The sequence below is a fragment of the Paralichthys olivaceus genome, chromosome 1 (assembly GCF_024713975.1).
Source record: "Paralichthys olivaceus isolate ysfri-2021 chromosome 1, ASM2471397v2, whole genome shotgun sequence".
Lineage (NCBI taxonomy): Eukaryota > Metazoa > Chordata > Actinopteri > Pleuronectiformes > Paralichthyidae > Paralichthys > Paralichthys olivaceus.
In genome coordinates, this window is record NC_091093.1 from 26,120,547 (window position 1) to 26,140,902 (window position 20,356).

The 20,356-nt window shown below is 43.3% G+C and overlaps 1 protein-coding gene across 19 annotated transcripts in view; it reads right to left on the reverse strand.

Annotated features, from left to right (window-relative positions):
- The window catches only part of neo1a (neogenin 1a), a 154,041-nt gene that overhangs the window by 95,993 nt on the left and 37,692 nt on the right, over positions 1-20,356 (reverse strand). For all 19 annotated transcript variants that reach the window (XM_069526127.1, XM_069526145.1, XM_069526146.1 and 16 more), the window contains exon 2: positions 616-939. In XM_069526127.1, the coding sequence (XP_069382228.1) occupies positions 616-939 (324 nt within the window). The remainder of the gene's footprint in view (positions 1-615; positions 940-20,356) is intronic.

Genomic DNA, 20,356 nt, shown 5'->3' on the forward strand with positions numbered 1-20,356 from the left:
GAAAGCAACTTAAAAGCCACCAGATCTTATGTGGGTGTGCTTTTGCAGCAGTGCCATGAAGTAGAAAACACCAGATATCAAAGACGGATATCATTTATTCTACACGTTCTTTCTGTAAGAAAAAGAAGATGCAAAAAAAGACCGAGAGAAAGGTGTGGAGTTGTTCTTTGAAGATATTTCTCTAATCTATGCGGCACTCTTGCATTTTAATTACCAATTTTTATTTTTCATTCAATATTATGACCTTCTTTTACACACATCCACACGGGCTTATTCAATTATGGTGCTTCAATAGGCCCGATAAAGGTTAAGAGCTGAGAGGAGCTAATAGGGAGTTTGGTGAGGTCACCAGCTATTACACAGGGTTGTTTTCATTTATCAGCTACACACTGTACACATTCATATGGTCCTTGAGAGACAACTCATTAGCCAACACCCGAGAAAACACCTCAGTGGGTGTGTGATGCCTTCGCTGCTGTACGTGCAGATTTCATCTAAACCCATAATCTTAAATCGAATGTGGAACTCCCAAAACAAGTTGCCACAAACTACAACCACGATTTAGTATTTTTAGTCGTGGTTATGGTAGAAAAATATAAATCCAGCAGAACGTACCTGCTACAGAGAGGCGCGCCGTGCGGCTGGAAATGGATCCCACGTTGTCGATGGTGGCGACGCACTGATAGGTTCCCTCATCGGGCTTGTTGTGCTTGGAGTGGACCACATGGGTGAAGGACAGGACACCGTCAGGGAGTATGTGCCGTCTCTCGTCCGATACCAGGCTCATGAAGGTGCCGTCTTTCTTCCACTCTATGCGTACCGGTGTGGCAGTATCGCTGTGGGCTGTGCAGTTGAGCACCGCAGAGTTGCCCCGAATGGCCAGCGTGTCCTGGGGCTCCACTGTGAACCAGAAGGGGATGAAGGGCTGTGCTGCTGAACCTGGGCGGCAACAGAGGGGAGACGGAGATAAGACACTTGTAATCTTAGAACAGGACTTGGACCTGAGCAGCAATGAGGAATACATCAAATAGAAATCTTGTTAAAGTCAAACAACTCATTTATTCCATGTTCACTGCAGCTGATATCAATGTTGATATCATTCATCTACTTGTAATACCAGCATGTCTCCTTTGCATCGGTGGAATTCAACTCGAGTGTATATCTGATGCCTGCAGCACATGCTGGAGTCTTAAGAGCTTAATCGTGATATGATGTTATGCATTACACTGAGGTAAGTGTGTGTAACTTCTCAAACAGACGAGTACAAATCATAAACATGTGATATTTGCATTTGTTCTAAAGTGGAGGATTTAAGAACGCTGCCCATCACACTTTGAATACCAGGAACGACTGACGGTTGTTTGAGTTTAAGTCACATCTCAGAGGATGCACAAAACATGCCGCTGGCTGAAATGAAAGAACACTACAGGACACCCAGTGCCCCAAACACTCACTGAAATGTTCCCAAAGCAAAACTTCCTTTTTGTTCATTCTATCTCTTTAGCCACTGTGCATCCGCTGATCCCTGCGACTCCAAGAGGCTTTTCATTATGGAACAACAACCCCCGCTGGAATTGGACAAGAGGAACTGACAAATTTAACCCAGTCTAGCTTCCCTGGCAAGTTCATATCACGTCTCGCTTTATTATAAGTAGCGAGAGCAGTGACGGAGTGAACGCTGTGGAACGCGGTTGCCATTTCCTTTTCCGCAAGCAGAAACGGTAGCAGTGCGCTGACAGGGATAGTGCCACCGCCAGAGTAAGTGCAATTGCTTCATATTTGTCCTCATTCATTATTCAAGCGCTCCCACCCTAAGAGTCGCACTGTGGTATTGTTTAGATAAATAACACCAATTATCAGTGCTGCAGGGATACGGAGAGCTGGAAAAATAATTAAGGGGGTGTGAAGGTATTTTAATAATGCAGCGAATGGAGTGAAATAAGTGTCTGAATGTTAAATGCAGTTTAAAATATGCCTGCTCTCTTTCAAGAAAATGGCAGGTCTCTGGGGGAGAGTGAGAGCAGAAAGAGATAGAAAGAGAGGAAACAAGACAGGAGGGAAGAGAGGAAGGGAGAGAAGAAGATGCTATGTCAATGGTTCAGCAATTTAACTACTGGGAGGTAATTTCTCCACCTCACGGCGCCAAGTCCCTGGTGTGAGATCCAAAGAGAGAAGCTATGTAATGCCTGGCTCATAACGGTGGCAACATGGCTGCTTGTCCTCTGTGCACTAAGTTCTCTTGAAAGCAAAAAACAATTACAGAAAAAAAAACTCCAGACAGTGACTGAATTTAATACATATTTTCCGCTTTCACAGTAGGGAATGAATGTAAGACAATACAAGTTGTGCAATTGTCTCCACAGTGATTCCCTGATGGAAAAGACTAGAATAGAATAAGAAGGAAAAGTGCCCCCATTTACTCTCAATGGCCAGAGCTGGGTTTTGGCCTCATATCTCTTTTTATCTTTCATCAGCAATGAAAAGACAGAAGCCGTTACGAGCAAAATCTTTGAATTAATGCAGATGGTTTTCTGTAGTCGAGGAAAGAGGTTGGAGGATTTTATTTATTTCAATAAAAGAAGCTCAGTCTGAAAACTTATTTATTCTGAGCTCCCCCTTCTGCAAAAAAGTTGTTTATTTTAAAAATGTTAATGAATCCATTCTATCGTGGTTCTTAGAGAGACAGAAAATCTGAATTGGAAGGTTAGACCTCTAATAGAAATGAAAAGATAAACATCGGAAAAGGCCATGAGGAATTGTGAGCAGCACATCTCTCAAAGTGAGCATATAAAATAAAATTTTCATGATACAAACTTTATTAGATCTGCTGACGCACAAGTGCTCAAACATGTAATATTTTATTTTAAATATCCCTTCAGGCAGAAGTGGACGTGAGACTCAAGTGAATAAACAGCAATAAGCAATAAAAAAATACCACCCTAACCCAGCACAACACATTTTATAACTGTGACTGAGCAGTGAGTAGCTCGTAGCAGAAAGTGGGTGGTTTTAAATAAGACTGAGGTAAGCAGCTGATTTCAGGAAATCAATAAATTCAGCCTGGTGTACATACTGGGGCTGAATGTGACAAAACTAGCAAATGGCTTTTACTGATGGTGTACATGACAGATGGAGAGAGACCAGAGTGGAGTAGCAGTGGGGGGAATTCGTCACTCCTGCAGACCAGAGGCTCCATGGCATGCTTAATCATCTTTGCTTTACGCTGGTGAAACAGTGGGTGTGTGGGCTGGGCAGCGCTTTCAGGCCCAAGTCTGGCCACTTTTCCAGTTAAAAAAAGACCATCTTCCGCCGGTCTGAGGACAACACTGAATGGGCTTGAAGGTCCTGCGGCATCCAATCAAAGCCAAAACTGCCGCCTTTAGCAGCTTTTTTATCCCAATTGTCGGAGCGGCAGGGGAGGGCTTAGCTTCGATACTACTCTCTGACAAAATGGTGAACCATCTGCTGTGAGTTGCACATATAACGTCCTCTGTCAGGAGAGCAGGGCATCGACACAGACTGACAAAAGAGATGGGGATAAACCAGGGAGAGCGAGGCCCTGACAGCAGGCAGAGGGGGCGGTCTGTTCTCAGCTCAACTTGTTTTCTTTTTCACAACATCCACATTATCTCCACCTGGAACAAAAACTATCGATACCACCGACAGGTTACTACACACACACACACACACCTACAGACATGACAACAAAACAATGATGCAACTTCTACAGGTCAAAGTCTAAATTCCAAGAAAGCAAGGATAAGCTAAGGTGTGATCCCTGCTGGATTCACTATGTGCAGACAAAAGATATGTTGAGGAAAAGCTTATTTAATTTAACTGACTCATATAACGTGAGATAATAAGGTGTAATGACAGAAAGACAGAAAACAATGTTTTTAACCTTCATATCTTATTCATTAGCTCAATTCGGAAACACAACAAAGACAAATAAAGTCCTGTGAACTTTCAACAAGGTAAGAAGGAGCTGAAGTCGTCACTCATTAAGTTGGTGTCTGTAGTTATATATATATATATATATGTCTGTAGGTATATCTGTAGTTACATATAATACTGAAAAGTTGAACAGACTGTTTGTCATGAAAGGGTGTGAGGAAGATAATGAGAGAGGCAGAGCATGAGTGAGATAAGAGAAAAATCTCAGCAGGAAACAAGGATCTTTATCGACTGCATCTGAAGGAGACATTTAAAGTGACATATCCTGCTGATGTTTGAATTAGTGTTATTACTTGAAAGGGTTTACATTCAGAAAACACATCACTCTGCTCAAACTGTCCATTGCTGCAGCTGCTCTTTTTAGCCACTTGGTTTTCCCTTCTGTCTCTTTAAGCCCAGACTGATCTGATCGGCCAGTTGGAAATGTTGACCTCTGCACTCGCTTTACCTGGTTTTGTTAGGGGACGTGACAGACTGGCCACCAGGCGTGCATTATGCAAATGTTACATCACAATGAAGCTGGAGGACTATTAACAAGGTGCTTCATTAGCTTAGGGAGCAGTGTTTTCTGTGGGGGAGAGAATCTTTCCCTACCATGGACTTCTAAACTTTACAAAACCTCTACATACAAAAAAAAAACTACATAACACACGAGAGGAAAGACAAACTGAAAAAGGGAGGGTTTACTTTTGACAACTAAAGGTTGAGAATTTCAGGCCTGTAAAAGTTTCCAGTGAACCAACTTCAGAGTGAGCTGTATCCTTAAGATAAGTATTCTAACAGTGCACATGTTCCCAAGCATCATCAGAGGGCAGGGAAAATATCTGGAACAGGACATAATGAATGGAAGAAGATAAGAATAACTCTTCAACAATTCTGACTCTTGCACTGAAATGTTTTTGTCACATTACAATAAGCACCATAGAGTGAAATTAATTTCCCCTTAAAAGTGTCTCGCAATCTCAATGGTGAACACACAAATCCCTATGCCAGAATTCATTAGTGCTGAAACACTCCAGGCTTTTAACAACACAGCTGCAGAGTTAAAGAAGGAAGGAGGTGTCAGAAACCACATTACAGTGTGGGAAGTCTAATCCATTCAGGCCCTGCAGTGTGGGGCCCCCGTTTGTCTTTGAAAAATATGAACCTCCACACCAGGCAACGAGAGCGGAGAGCAAGGGGCTAGAAAATGAGGTTGTCTGCTTGATAAGTATGGGCTGTTACTTCTGTCCCAAATCCACTTTGCTCAGCAGTCATAAAAGGTTTGGGAGCCCAGTTTAAGGTGGTGCCCTGATATGCTGCCATGCGCTCTCTCTCTCCCAGTTGCTCCCGTGCGCTCAGATGAGAGAGGGAATAGAGACATGGAACTAGCGCTGGATTTCTCCACCTTGATCCATTGCTAAAAGCAAGTTTTCATACGTTACAGAGCTTACTGTCAAGGTGAAGTGTGTGGAAATTCAGCTAATTTGTTCACAGGCTTTAGGCCACAACGCCAAGATCTCTTTGCTTGGGGGTTTGGGAAACCGTGAAAAGCAGATGTATCAATCGTGCCAAGCCAGTAAATTCACTTTGCTGACAAGGATCATTGTCGGCTTCAGAACCAGCACAACCACAGGCTTCAGTTCCTGCAGTAGAAATACTGTCAGAGAACAGAGATCCAGGTATTTCATTTGTTAGGAATACCTGTCATTATGCCAGCTTTGTGTGTTTACCCTGAATCAAACAAAGCCAGCATAATGCTGCTTCAGTGAGTGATTTTAGGTAGCTTGCCGGAGTTTCACAGAACATGTAACATAACAGTATTGTCTGTCCTGCCATGCCGCATCTCCTCGATCTGGCAATATACCCCACAACATTCCTGCCTCCAGCAGGCTGTGTAAAAGAGGCTAATGTTAAGTGTAACATCCCAGGAAAGGCAGTAAAGAAGAGTGAGTGGGAGCCTGCCCTCCACACAAAGACCCCCTGTTTTCTCCTATTCTACCCTTGCCTCAGCAGGAAGCCTCCTCCCTCACTGACTCACAATCTGAGGGCAGCCATATTGACTACCCTCTTTATTGAGCTGCTCTTGAGACAGAGCAGACCTCTCTCAAAACCAATCACTTTCCAGCAACAGAGGCCCTTCTGTGGCTTGGACATCCTGGACGTCCTGAAAAGTAAACACACTCGATAGGCATTTATAACCACTGCACCATGGTAATCACACTTTAAAAAGAGTTATATAGAAATCAATTATTGCTGTTGCACAGATAGGAGTATGACTTCAACACTGCAATGTATTCGTGACACTGGATGCCTGAGCTTTGAAGCCTTTATGAGGAAACAATAAGTAGAGAGTACAAAATCATTAAGAGCAAATCGAGGGTAAATTGAAACCTTTCACACAGGTAAAAATAGAGGCGGGGGACGGCTCCTTGTAATGAACCCTGGAACTTAATTCACTGAGCTGCTGCCTCTCTGTTACTTCCATCCCTGTGCTGTTTGTCCTTCCACAGGGTTGTTTTAATGACACTAGTGGAAACGGTTGTTTCTCCTTCCCTCCCACACTTCTCCCCCCTCTTCTCCTTTATCTTTATACCTCAATTCTCTCCTCCTCTGCAGAATGCTTCATCCACCTCCCATCTCTACAAACTCCCTTCTAAAGCCCATCTGTCACAAAAGAAACACCTCAGGGAAATAACAATTATCTTGAGACCAAATGTGGGGGGACTAGGTGTCTGGTGGGCTGCAGCTGACTTGCTTTATTTGAGGCATGTATCTGGGGGAAAAAAAGAAAAATGTCCCCTTTTTTAATCAAAGGACAAGTACAAATGTCCCTTCAAGGATTCGATTATGGAGTGCTTGCAAGTTAAGGCGAGTAGCTCACTTCCTTTCATTTTCTTAAAATTGACATTTGGGCACTTGACTTGAAATCAATCAAAGCAGTGAAGATTTGTGTGGAGACAACTATTTCATTACCATATAAGAGCAAAGAAAGGAGAAGGGGCCAGTTTCAATGAGATAGATGAGTGTTTTCAAGCCTTAGAAAGACATATATCTCTTAAGACAAATTCTTAGAGGTGCTGTGTTCACACACCTGAGAATGGACCTGGCTGGAGGACAAACACTGAAGGCAAAGTAAAGGCAAAACGCCACAAGGACAAACTGAAGTAAAGGAGCAGCTGAGTGACACAGGAATTCATAGCTTTTTCGCTCCTTTTCCAATCTTGCACAGAAATTTCTCAGAGTTAGTGTGGCCAAGTCTTCTTCTTATAAAAGATGATGCCAGAAACAATGCCAGGCATGCCTGAATGGGGGTAACTGTGATAAGGGATACCACAATCCACCAATTTCTGGTATTCTCAGTGTTCGCCACAGTAGCTGATGAGAAGACGGGTTGAGGCCAAGCCATAAAGGGATAGACAAAATGATTGGGGCGCCTAGCGCACACTGGCTGTCCTGCACTGGCACCCACTCAACTGGCAGATTAAAAGAGGAAAGGATCCAACTTTTTTCAACTCGCAGTTCTCTGTCATCCTGTCTGCTCGCTGCCATTGTAAAACTCTGGAGGCCCGGAGAAAACATGACAGGGTCACAGGCAGGGCCGGGTCACTACGACAACAACCTCAGCTTTGGGATGTACTGAATACTGTCAGAAAACGTCATTCAAATAAAACATATCTGTTTCCTTTTAATCAGATGAAGAAATGGATCCAACCCAAATGATTAGCTGGTTAATAGGATTAGCAAAGATTTAAGTGCAAGTGTCCAGCAAAGTATTACATTTATAAGACCAGTCCACTGTGCGGAATCAGACAGAGTGATTCTTATTCTGACTCTGTTTTCGTGTGAGTTCCTGCCCTGTATTTCGGAATGGTCACAAGCAATACAAGAGTAATTAATGAGCACCTAATCCCTCTTTCCACAAGCACTGACCCAAATTTCAGCATGAGGATCAAGACCGCCTTACAGATGCCACTCACTGTCCCCAGAGTCTTAGATAAACATATGCATTGCTCTTCATATTTAACTGTTGTTCGGACAAAATACATAATCTGAAGGCAATTCTGAACATTTCTGAGCTTTTGTTATCGTTTCATGGATTTCATGGACTCAAAAAAATTGGACACTCTAAGCACTGTAAAGTGTTGGTTGGATCATCATACCAAATAAGACAAAAGCTGCAACATCACTTGCCTTAGCCTCCAAAAATCCTACAGTGCCCCTTTAAATACTGCCAAAATATTTTGTGTGCATTTTAATTAGTCAAAAGCCACAAAACCATGGCTGGAGATTTCAATTACAGTGACTGTTCTTGTTTTTCTTACTTAGGCTTCCTCGGTGAAACTCATAGATTCCCTTTCCTATGTCTTTGCATGCAGTTTTAAAGAGCATGCTGAATGGTGAGCAGACAAACGGCTCCTCTGCAAAGTCGGGAAATGGCCCCCCGATGCTAATTGATTCATGCTTTGCACTCATTAGTGTAGCATTAATTTTTCATCAATGTTTATTACAATTAAGCTTGTTTCTGAAATATGCATACTTGTATTCCTGTGCCATCCCTGTACATGTGAAGAGGGTATAATAAGACTGCATTCTTAATAATGATATTAGCAAGTTTAAAACTGCTCTTAATTAAACTTGATCCCTCTGACAGTGATTGGGCTAAAGTAGGGTTCTGTCCCTGCTTAAACATATCATTAAAACTGCATGATATAAGATATACATGTTTGTCTCTGGAAAAATTATCTTCTATTCAAACATGGAGGATAAAATGAATAAATGATCATGTTTCCAAATACTCAATCCACGTAGAAAAGTAACAAACATAAATACATAAAAGTAAAAGTACTTAATTAGTAAATAAACAAAATGAGGCCCACTGATATGTTTCAGAAATAAATAGATATGCCAAGAAAGGGAAAAATAACACTTGATACAGGACAGAACTCCAACAGAGCAAAGTGTTTGAAAGGAAGACAGAGATCCAGGAGGGATTGGGTAGACAAGGGGGGACCTCTCTCACCTCCCCTGGTTGGGATAATTAGCCAGCACTGATTGCGGCTCAAATTCCCCTTCTTATCATCCTCCCCATGGGCCGGCGATGAAGGATTGGCCCTCTGAGACTGCAGCAACGCAGACGGGTACGCTGTGAGAGCTGGTTAAGAGCTGGTGCGAGAGGACGTCAAAAACAACGTCTCACGGTGCATAATTGGAAGGCAAAGCAGCAAGGAACAGCATGTTTCTTGGGTTAACTGGGTACCTGCAGAACAGTCAGACTAAAGGTCAAAGCCATCACTTAATGTCAGGATTGGAGAATTGGGCTAACCTTTTCTAGATTGTTGGAGAATGTCTGCCAAAAAAAAAATAAACGCGCCGTGGTGGTAGCTGCCCGCAGCTGCTGTCTTACAATGCTATTGTAAAATTGCTCTTTAAAATGAATTCTCAAGCGAAGGCGCTGAGACAAATTGCACACTTATAATGCTGCCAGAGAAAAAACACACAGTGCTACTCAAGCAGCTTGAACTTTTGGGCTGAAGTCACTGAAGATGATGAAGAATGGAAACACATGTCTCCTTTTGATCTGCTAGACGTTACAACACTTCAAATCCAGCAGAACGTGGGAGTAATTTAAAAATATGGCCTGGTGAGAGAGAGCAGCTCTGGGTGGTGGAGGCAAAGACAGATTTAGTATCCAAGATATCCATATCACACAGCAATAAAACTGAACCCATATCGCTAACTTATGGAACAAATGCCCAGATCCGCTCTACATCTCGTGATTTAGAAGTTTTTCGATTAGCTCTGCCATGCAAGGACGAGTTATCTGCCATGGTCATAAAATCAGCGAGCAGTTGGCAAAAATGGCCGGGAAGTAGTTGGGCAGATTGAGCCGAATTCCTCCTTTCTCCTCGAACAACAAAAATACGAGATAGTCATCTGAGACAGGAAAGCACATTTATCTTGCCACCCACCAGCTCCACCCCATTCCCACTAACCCTGATACCAAAGAAAATCATGTGGCTGTAATGAGATATCCTATAGATTTTTTAATGAAACACAATATTGCATTCTCTTGCCCCTGTTTTTTTGTTGCTATCACACTCAGTCACACAAACACATACACACAGAAGGGTTGGGGGGGAAATCAATATAATCCAGTATGCCTTGCAAAGTCAAACACCCAGCAATTTATCAGCATCGTATTTCAAAGAATAGGTCTTTGCCTATTTTGTCCTTGACTGCTGTCATTTTGTCATTGTGCTTTTTTTTTTTTTTTTTTTTTAATCACAAGAGAGAGAAATGGAAACGGTTGTGTACAGAACAACTTCCCACACAGAGTGGTAAAGTGTGGCCAATCTGTCTCTGATAAGCTTGATGCCAATTACCATCCCCAGACACAAAAACATTTCAAACTATCTCAATCTCTCCCCTTGTTAAGATAAGCATCAGCATGCAAATTACAACAAGGATGCTGAGTCACAGTCTCCCCCTTTTAAATTCCCAGTGAACATTTACAGACTATTACACTGGACAATTACTGTCATATAAACATAAAGGATATTATTATTTCCTCGAAGAAATCCCAAAAGTCTTGACACTGCCTCCGGTTTGCATCCTCTCCCTCACAAATGACTCAACAACAGGTTCCCTCTGTGCATTCTGTACAATAATCCCACCAAACAGCCTTTAATCTTGGATGCGACTGCTACTAAAGAAAACGCACACGTATTCGCAGCATATATTCCTTTCAGAGTGAGTTGTTTGTGGCTTCAAAGTGGTTGGCGAGGAGGAGCTGTTAGCGGGCTGCTGATAAAAGAGCAGCCAGTCGCTGCGTGTTCACAGCGATTTGGAGGAAACCATTTAACAGTGGCGCACGGGAGAGATCAAAGCCTTCAATCCAACACAGAGGAGAGAGACTCAATTACTGTTTTAGTTGGAACTGGATGTTACCCCCCTCCAAAAAAAGAAAACTTACAGTAACTGTGCACAAAGCATCCAGGGCAATACTTGAGCAGGGGCTCAGGAGGGAATGGAATCTGAAGTCAGCACAGTAAGTTAAAGGGGTTACAGGGGTTAGGTGGTTGCACCTAGGGCATAGTGGGATGAGAAAATGAAGAGGCTGTGAGAAGGCATAAAGGGAGAATTGTGAGATGTTACAACTGCAGCGCACACGACTGTCAAGCTCCCTTTGAAGACATGAAAGCATCTTTTTTTTCCAGAGAGAAGAACTTTATTTGAGCACCGCCCCTCAGTGAGTCCACAGATATTAAGGCAACATCCATACAAATATGTTTTCTATCTGTTTCGATATGTTGAACAATCTCTGTCCACAAGCTCTGTTCTCATCCATAGTTTTTATTGATATGACTGTTTAGGTTATGTTTATTCATCCAACATTTTAGATTTCGAGGTGGGACTGTCTTGACAACGTTTTGCTTTCACCACTCGAGTCGCGACTGATAACAACCAATCAGGAAGCTAATGCAGGTGATTGTTTCATTGTCTCCAAACATCTCTGTTTTTGCCATCCATGCTCACAGTGTTCACAAATGTATTCGTTTTAGGTGATCGGAAAACTACAAATTAGTGTGGACACCCAGGCGTAAACGTACCAACAGCGATTTAAAACTAAAACAGCATTTTGGAACTAAATCATAACAGTGTAGTGTTCAATTTACAAAGCATAATACAATCTGATGTGGAGTCTTTTCTCATGGATAAAAGACTTGGTCTCTATCCACACACACACAGAGCTGAACAGATCCTGTACCAATATTTGAAATGTGTTTGGAAATGAGCTAAAGGCCTTTTTTGCCCGATGGTGCTGAGGTAACTGGTGTGTAAAAGTCAGGTTAGGCTGACAAAGTCTGAGTCAAGGGCAGAATGATTTGCAGGGACCCATTTGTGCTGATCTGTGGATCCTCTCGTTCCTTCCTTCTGTCTCATTCTTTTAGGGCCCTCTCTTGTTATATTCTGCTACTGTCATAAAAATCTTACATTTGTCAGGTCTTGCTTTTCATGGATTGGTTTTCACACAGCTCCTGTTCAACCATTACACTTCTTTGTTTGCACCTTTGTTCCACTGCAACCAGCTATTCTTCGTTTTTCCATCACCAGTGTGAGACCTGTGCCAGTCTCTCAGGGCGTAACTACAACAAAAGCAGCTTGGAGAACAATGTGGTTTGAAAGAGAGGGGAAGTATATCATAAATATGACCCATTAAAAAAACATTGCACCCCCACACATCCAAACAAGACCTGCCCTCTTGGTCACAGACACTGGGTTTGACATAAATACATTCATGTGACCTGTGCTAATATTCACAGAAGGCCCTTTCTTTCTTTCCCCTGCCCAGCAGAGACTGAACCCTCATTATGGAGCGAGCTTATCTCTGCTCTCAGCGCTGTCAGTGCCCGGGCTGCTGCGGATGCTTATGTGGATCATATTGCAGGTGAGGAGGAGGCGCAGTGGTGTGGCAACAAGACCGAGTAATGGGTTTTTTTTTGTTGTGCAGTCAGGCATCAGAAAAAAGGGAAAATCCAGCAGGACGGAGGAGAACGTCACTCAGTGTGCTGGCGTGAGCATGTCAAAGAAAGGAGGAAAAAAATAATCAACACATTTATTTTTATGGCAGGAAGAGAAGCCTTGTGTCGCAGCAGCCACAAAAGGAAGGAGCGACTCAATCCCAGCGAGTATTATTCACAGTCCAATCTTTTTTGTAACAATATCACCAGATGCAATAAATGCTGCGTTTTCATTCTTTCTGCATTTACAGACAAAATGCTTTTGAAAGGAGGAGTTAGAGGATTTGGGGAGACGTATATTGAGCAGTAAAAAAATCCTGATATCGATGTATATGTTAGGAACTCAATTGCCGACAATTCCTATGTCATCGTCAATCTATTTGAACAAAAATCTAATTGAGGCATGATATTTTATAGTCGATTATAAATACATTTAAATAAAAAGAAAACAGAAATGCAACACACCTGAAAAACGTCACCTGGTTGTAAATATTGATTGGTATGATTATTTAGGACGTACACACTGGTTATGCCAAGAAAAACCTGGATGCATTTACACTGTAATGCAAATAACAGAAAGACATTAATTGTTTCTTTGATGGTGGCTCATTTGTCTGAAGCGAGTAAAGCACATTATCAGAATCAATTTGGCAGCTGACAGCCCAGTTCTATCTCTGCAATTTCTGCTGCATCTTACAGTCACCGAGTTAAGATAGATGAATCCCATTTCCTGTGCGCTGACAAATTGCATCTTGGCAACATTGTGTGATGTGATCACATGTATGTGTGCTGGTGTGTGTGTGCAAATAACCAACCACAAAGCAAGAGATTCAGTCCCTCAAAGGGAGCCCCCCCCCCATCCACCTCTCTGTCTCCATCCATCTGTCCCCCTCACAATAAAAACACAGGAAGCAGAGAGCGTGAGCACTTGACACAGACTTCTCCTGTGGCAGATTTGATCAGAGCGCAGCTGAAATTCCCTCTTATCTGTCAGCCAAGGTGTGTAAACAGTCAGCCGCCAAGCATGACCGGCTTGTGCACGAGTGTTTACAGTGTGTCATAGATGCATCAGCGGGTGAAAACATCTTCCAGGGCCAATCTGGTTCAAGTCATTCACCCTCACCACCACCACCAGCAGCAGCAGCAGCAGCGGCAGTCCCCGCTTCTGAAACCGTTTTACCAATAACACTTGGGTGAAGTTTCATCACTATTGGCTCAAATGAGGCAGTCGAATCTGCTTTCAGGCCGACACATTAGGCTCCATTATCAATCTCATCAGCCGGGCCACCATCAAAGGGGGCATCAAGAAAAGATAAGAGGATTATGTATTTAATATGCTACATGTATAGCCTACGTGGTATGGCTGGTATAAATTATTCACGGGAGAGATATCTGACAGGGTTTCGCTGAAGCAACACTTTTCTGTCATGTTGACGCCACCTCGACAGTCGACCCACAAATAAAATCTGCACGCTGACATCTGCTGTGAAAACTTTGGCGAGAATAGACTTTGAAGTTATGATGGATTGTGTGTGTTCTGCTCCAGGTATTGACCCACGAGCTGCTCGCCGACTACAGCACATCCCTCCCACAACAACAAATCATCGAGAAACAATTTCTTACCCACAATCCTGATGTATAACGAGGCATGTTTCTGTAAGTGTGTGTCTGTATATCAACGCCTCAGCCAAGTCAAGCTGCTCAGTAAATAAGCGGCTGAGTGGCAGCAACTGATGAGCAGTAATGATTTGTGTGCAGTGCTGTCTTTCCCCCTGAGGGTTTCATGCAGCCCCCCCCCCCACACACACACACCAAAACACCACACCAAGGTAGGAGCTGCAACCAGGGGGACACTCTGGCCCTGAACCCATCTAATCCCTGACATAAGAATAAGGCCCCTGTGAATGTGAATGTGAGTGTGTGAATGAGTCTGTGTGTGTGTGTGTGTGTGTGTGTGTGTTTATCATGGAGCATGCAGCATCACCCCCATGAATGTATAAATATACAAGTAGCCGCTGTCCCTAGTCGTCAGTGTGTGTGTGTGTGTGTGTGTATGAGTAAGTATATGCGTGGCTGACAGAGGTTAAATTGAGAACACATCTGTTGGGACATGTTTGTTTTCGGTGATGCAGATTAGCCATTAGCAACGACGACTGGCACAAATAAAACTGTAAAGCAGCCTTTAAGATATTCACTTCACTCCAGAGATGTTAAATTTAGGGTAAAGTTCATCCGCGGCTGAAGGACGCATGTGGCCGACACAGCAACTGCAAACAGAGAGAGTCAATTTACGCCCGGGCTGCAGTCACTTCCAGCCTAATCTTCCCTGATCAAACAATTTGCCGTCTTCGCAGGCCGGGGAGAGTCGATGCTACAGTATGTGAGACTTTAAGCTCTAGGAAAACAAAAATACTATTAGTCACCACAAATAGTTTTCATATTTAATAGCCTCTCTCTCCACCGGAGTGCTTCTCACTGGGTTCCCTTGTCCGCTCCATCACGTCTGAGTGTTGGTTAAATTATTAATGTTGCCCTTACAGGATGCAGGTTAGCCAAGAGGCACGGTGTTAGTATGTAGTACGCGGAGGCCACTTCAGCCCTTGTTTACATGCTTGTGGGGATTGTGATTGAGTGTTCACCTGCTAATCGCCCACAGTGATGTCAGTTGTGCTGACATGGTTGCTATGGATTTACTAGTGTACCCCGAGCATTTAATATACATACGTTTCCTGTATATAAACACAATACAGGTGTAAATCCACATGCAGCACGCACCCAAGTGGATTCATGGAAATTCATGGCTGCGATTAAACCGAGCGCTGGAAGTGCACATGCAGGGACCAGCTGTGGTGGCGCGATACGAGGAGCAGTCTGCCCATTGGAATTAACTCAGAACAAGGAGCACAATTATCTTCACAGGCAGGTGACAGCTCCACCGCTGTGCCACCCGGTTTTGGGTTAGTCAGACAAGAGTAGACACAAAGAAAAAGGCAAACATGGAGGGCAGCGGTTCAGGGAGGAAATGAAGTGACGCTGAGGAGAAGTCAACTGACGTGTACCCCAGTGCACCTTTCTATTCCACCCATACATTACAATGGATCGTTATTGATTCTCTTGATCCATCGAGACTGAGTTCTCATGGGCCGAGATCACCTAACTCTTTATTCAAATACCAGAATTCATTTTTTATTTGACTTATTTCCATTTAATTAAAAATGTCCTACCTTTGTTTTGAACACTATTATTGAAAAGAGGTGTTTGCTTCTGTGAATATCTGTGCAGCGTTTTAAAAACACTATTATAAAAAAAACCACACTGCTGTCAATTTCACATCAAAACATATTTAAATGTTTTGAAAAATCCATTTGTTAAATGAATCATGCTGAAGTTTTTTGTGTTGCCAGTTAACACATTAAAATGAACAGGAGTTGTGTTTTACTCTTCATAATTTTACTGCTTTACCTCCCACAGGGTTCAAAGATACCGTGCAGTCAAATTTTAATCATTCAGGAAAGAGCAGGAAAGATGTTTCTCACAATCTGCTCACTTCTTCAGTGGCCTTGAAAGGCAGATGCTTCACACATTAGACTGCAGAGCCATACATACTGAATGTCAACACAACTACAAGAGCGTATGTTACTTCTGACGGCATGTACGTAACAACTGTTGATCGTTGTATAACACCTGAGGGCATTTATAAGACACTTTTATGGGCAGGGGGCAAATTTGAAGGCAGGCTACAGACTAATGTACCATTTCTTCATCCCCTGCCCATAGCCATCGCCAGCCTGGTCTCCATTCTGCACACAAAGAAAGGAGTGAATGTCAGGGCAGTGGAAAAAGGGATTTTAATGGCTTCATTTGACTCCTGACAGGACTCTGGTTTGACTCCAACTCCGCCTTTGATGGGTGGTAGGGATCCAGGGGGCACCTTTGTTCAAGCGCTTAGGCTCCAGCACTTAAGAGAAAAGTGAAACTATGAGAGTAATTTGGCAACAGTGTGTGTGTGTGTGTGTGTGTGTGTGTGTGTGTGTGTGTGTAAGTGTTGTAAGATGGGGAGGGTGGCGGCATGGGGACTACTTTTATCCACATCCATTTGGTTTCCTGTCATGAGCACAGACAGCACAAAGGGGTAATGGAAGACCTGCTCTGACGGGGGATTATGGTAATGAGCACCTAAGCAAAACGGTGCAAAGCTAACGTTCGCTGCCGTTACCCTGCACACGAACTGTGTTACACCAACATGCAGAAAAAATAATGAAAACCTTGGAAAAAAAGAAGACAAACAGTGACAAACATCACCTGGAGGCATCGAGCGTTTCACTCATTTTCGACTGCCTCGAAGCACGCCACGTTTTCTGTCATACGAACCTGTTTGTGCACGCCTCTGGAACTGCGATAATTAGCTCTGACGCTCAATCTATTTTAGGGACTCGCCAAAGCGCTGGCAACTGTGCACCATCACTGCTTAATACAGTACATGAAAGGCCTGAATGAATGATGAATCCATCCATTAGCGTGGAGCTTCTGGAGTGTTACAAGACGCCTGGCCTCTGTTTTCTCCCCTTTTCTCTCTGCGTTTGCAGGGAGGGAGGAGGAGCGGCCGTCCTGTTGAAAGGCATTGATGATAATTGGTCTTGGCTCTTTTGATGTGCAGACAACGCCATAATCCGTCCTAATCATATTAAGGGGACCCTGCTTGGCCAGCAAGGGCCATCCAAGCTATAGCCAAGATATAGGTAATACTCCTCTGGCTCCAGTCTGAACATGTAGTAAGAAGCAACAAGCCGTCCGTCTAATTGGCTGCAATTAATAAAATCTTGGCTACTTTTACCGTCTACATAAGCCACAGGTGTGTGATGTTTATGTCTGACATCATCTCTGTGTTGAGGTTCCAGCATTTAATCTTAGTATTCGGGCAAAAAAAAGGCAATTAAAGAAAAGAACATCAATCCCAAATGTGATGAAAGAGTTCTCAGAAGTGTACAGCTTGTCATGTCAGCAGGAGGACAAAGGCCCGAGACAGGAGACTGAGGCAGTCTGTGACCATGTGTCCACACCCTGGGGGCTCAGCCAATGAGCTGACTGTGCCTAGAGGCCGATGTGGCACTTCCTGCCCACACCCTGGAGTTAGACACCGGGCACACCGTAGGATGTGTTGTGGGCATATGGCAGCAGCATTCTCTGCCGGAGTCCTCAGGATTTCTCTATTGATTTTCACAGTGGCAAATCTTTAAAATTAGCCGTCCTTCCATCTTTCAAAGAGAATATTATCGCAATTATGTTCCATGAGCTCAGAAGGGGGGGGAGACATCTCACTGGCTTGATACAAGTAATTATTAGACATGTTATTTATTCATTAGGACACCTGGTAGGGACTTGGACTTTAAAAACGCTGCTTCATCAGCAGTTTGAAAACTAAAAAAGTGAAAACGTGTCAACAAGGAAATGTTCCTCTTTCAAAATAGAGTTGTAAATTATGTAAAATGTGGGTATCGAGGCTGTGTGCGTGTCTGTGTGTGAGTTTTACGAGGAATACTAGAGGCTGAGGCACAGTGGTGTTAATGCCCCAGCGGTGCTAGCCCATCACTAACAGTGAAGCATGCAAATCATGGCTAGACACAGACACACACAGAGGCACTGGTAGACACCGACATTCAGTGCATAGGCTCATATGCTGTCTCACAGAATCCAGCAGCCAAGTCAACATGTCCATCTCAACGTTATAGTCTATGTGCGGCACATCTCTATCTGGCTGTGTAGTGTGTGTATATGCAGCAGGTGTTTGCCTAATTCACTTGTTTGTGTGTATTTGCATGTGGGTTTTGTTGAGCTGCAGTGCATTTGGCTCTTAGTGCCATTGTAATATATGCTCTCACTCTCTCTCTGATCTCATGCAGGATAACATGTTAGCAGCAGCAGTGTGCTATTACTGTTTAAGGGCTTGGTGTGTGATGGAGCACCTGGCTTCATACTCCAATCAGCATCATAACAGAGATACTCAAAATAGCCCTCTATCAGAAGTGATTTATTTTTTAAAGTGCAACCGTATTATCTGGAAATGTTCCCCTTTTTTTATATATATATATATACTTGATTCTCTACAATAATTTAACAGCAAATTTGATTATATATTATTCAGAGATTGAAGATCATAAATACGACATATTGTGTGGATCTAATTCCGCCCCAGTGTAACTGCCTCAATGTACAAGAGATTGCAGTCGATTAGATTTAATAAACTTCTGTCACGTCATATTTATTTACAATAAAAACTGTAAACATTTTATTGTCTTCTAATTAGAACCAACTGAAATTTTGCCCAGTGTGATTCAGATATTTATTTATATATAGTTATAAATGTCTGATTTATTGCCTACAATACACATGCACATCTTTTCTGCATGATTTCTTCTGTAAGCTAAGTTTTCATTTGTGCAAACATAAAATCAGATACATATGTCTGTGAAAGGCTCGTACTGATTGATATTATCAGCCAATTTATAAATCGGTCAAAGTCTACTTTCACAGTTTTATTTATTTACAGTATTTATGTGGTCGAGATGAGAGTATACACGTGTTCTCAGTTTTCTGCCTCTCTACATGAAATCTCTGGCATTTTATTCACCAACAGACAAAAAAAGAAATTGGCAGCCTTACAATCACCAAACTCCTTTCTAAGGTATCCAGGTTTTTAAACTAACGGGAGCCACCTTTATTTTTTATGCATTTATTAGATTACATTTATAGTGGTATCCAGTAATTGTTATATAATGATTATTAATTATCAGATTTAAATTAATTTGCAGGCTGTATTTTAATTATGCAAGAATTAGCTCTTAATTGGCATGGGCATTGTCGGTCTCTTTTAAATCAACTACTGCCACCACTCTGTTGTGATCCCCAACGTACTCGTCCAATCACGCAGGGCCCTGTCTGCAAGTGTGTGTAAATGAGCGGCTGTGTGCATGTGTAGCTCAGAGGAGGCGGGTCTGGGTGGGGGGAGTGGTGCTCCGGCATTGTTGTAGGAATCAAATATTGTTGCCATGGCGACACTCTCTGGCAGCGGCAGCCTCTTTGCAGTAACCAGAGAGTAAAGACCCCCAGAGACCCCCTCACCCTTCTCGCCTCCGGCATGTTTGTGGAGGGGTCACTGGGATCCAACCGAGGGTGTCTGGCACCGGTAAAGGCGGCGTCCTCTTGAACGCACAAGCAACAAATAGAACCTCCGTCCCTTTTTAAGTCCTCGTCGTTTCAATTGTCATCTCAGAGCTTTCAAACACCACAATGAGCCAAAACAAGAGCTGGAGACTGTTGATAGACATTTGGAGAGAGAGAGAGAGAGGAAGGAGATCAGGAGGGAGGAGGAGCCACACTCGGGCCGTTTCAGTGCAGAATAACTAGCTGTGTGTGTGTGTGTGTGTGTGTGTGTGTGTGTGTGTGTGTGTGTGTGTGTGTGTGTGTGTGTGTGTGTGTGTGTGCGCACAGACGGTCACGCTCACGCATGCTCTCACACCAACCCCCTCCTCTGCGAAACACAGGTGGGTATTGTCTGCAGCGTGGGGCGCTCCTGGCAGCCGGCCAGCTCGGCTCAGTCACTGGGCCAGTCCCGCTTCAGTCGACTGGCTGCGCAGGTCCACAGACCAAACGCTCACTTCATGGGCAGATTTTAACCGTTTCCTCTCCATAGAGGCTTGAAAACCTACCATCAGCTCGGAATTAACGAGGAATCCCACGTCGATGCCGATGCGCAATATCTTTCAACATGTGTGAAGAGTAAACTCTCTAACACAGCTGAGGCTACAACTCTGAAAACAATCCTCCACCTCAGTCCGCAGTCACATTTTCACAACGCTCCCACAGTGACATTTCTACAACTGTCGACATAAAGCATTTCC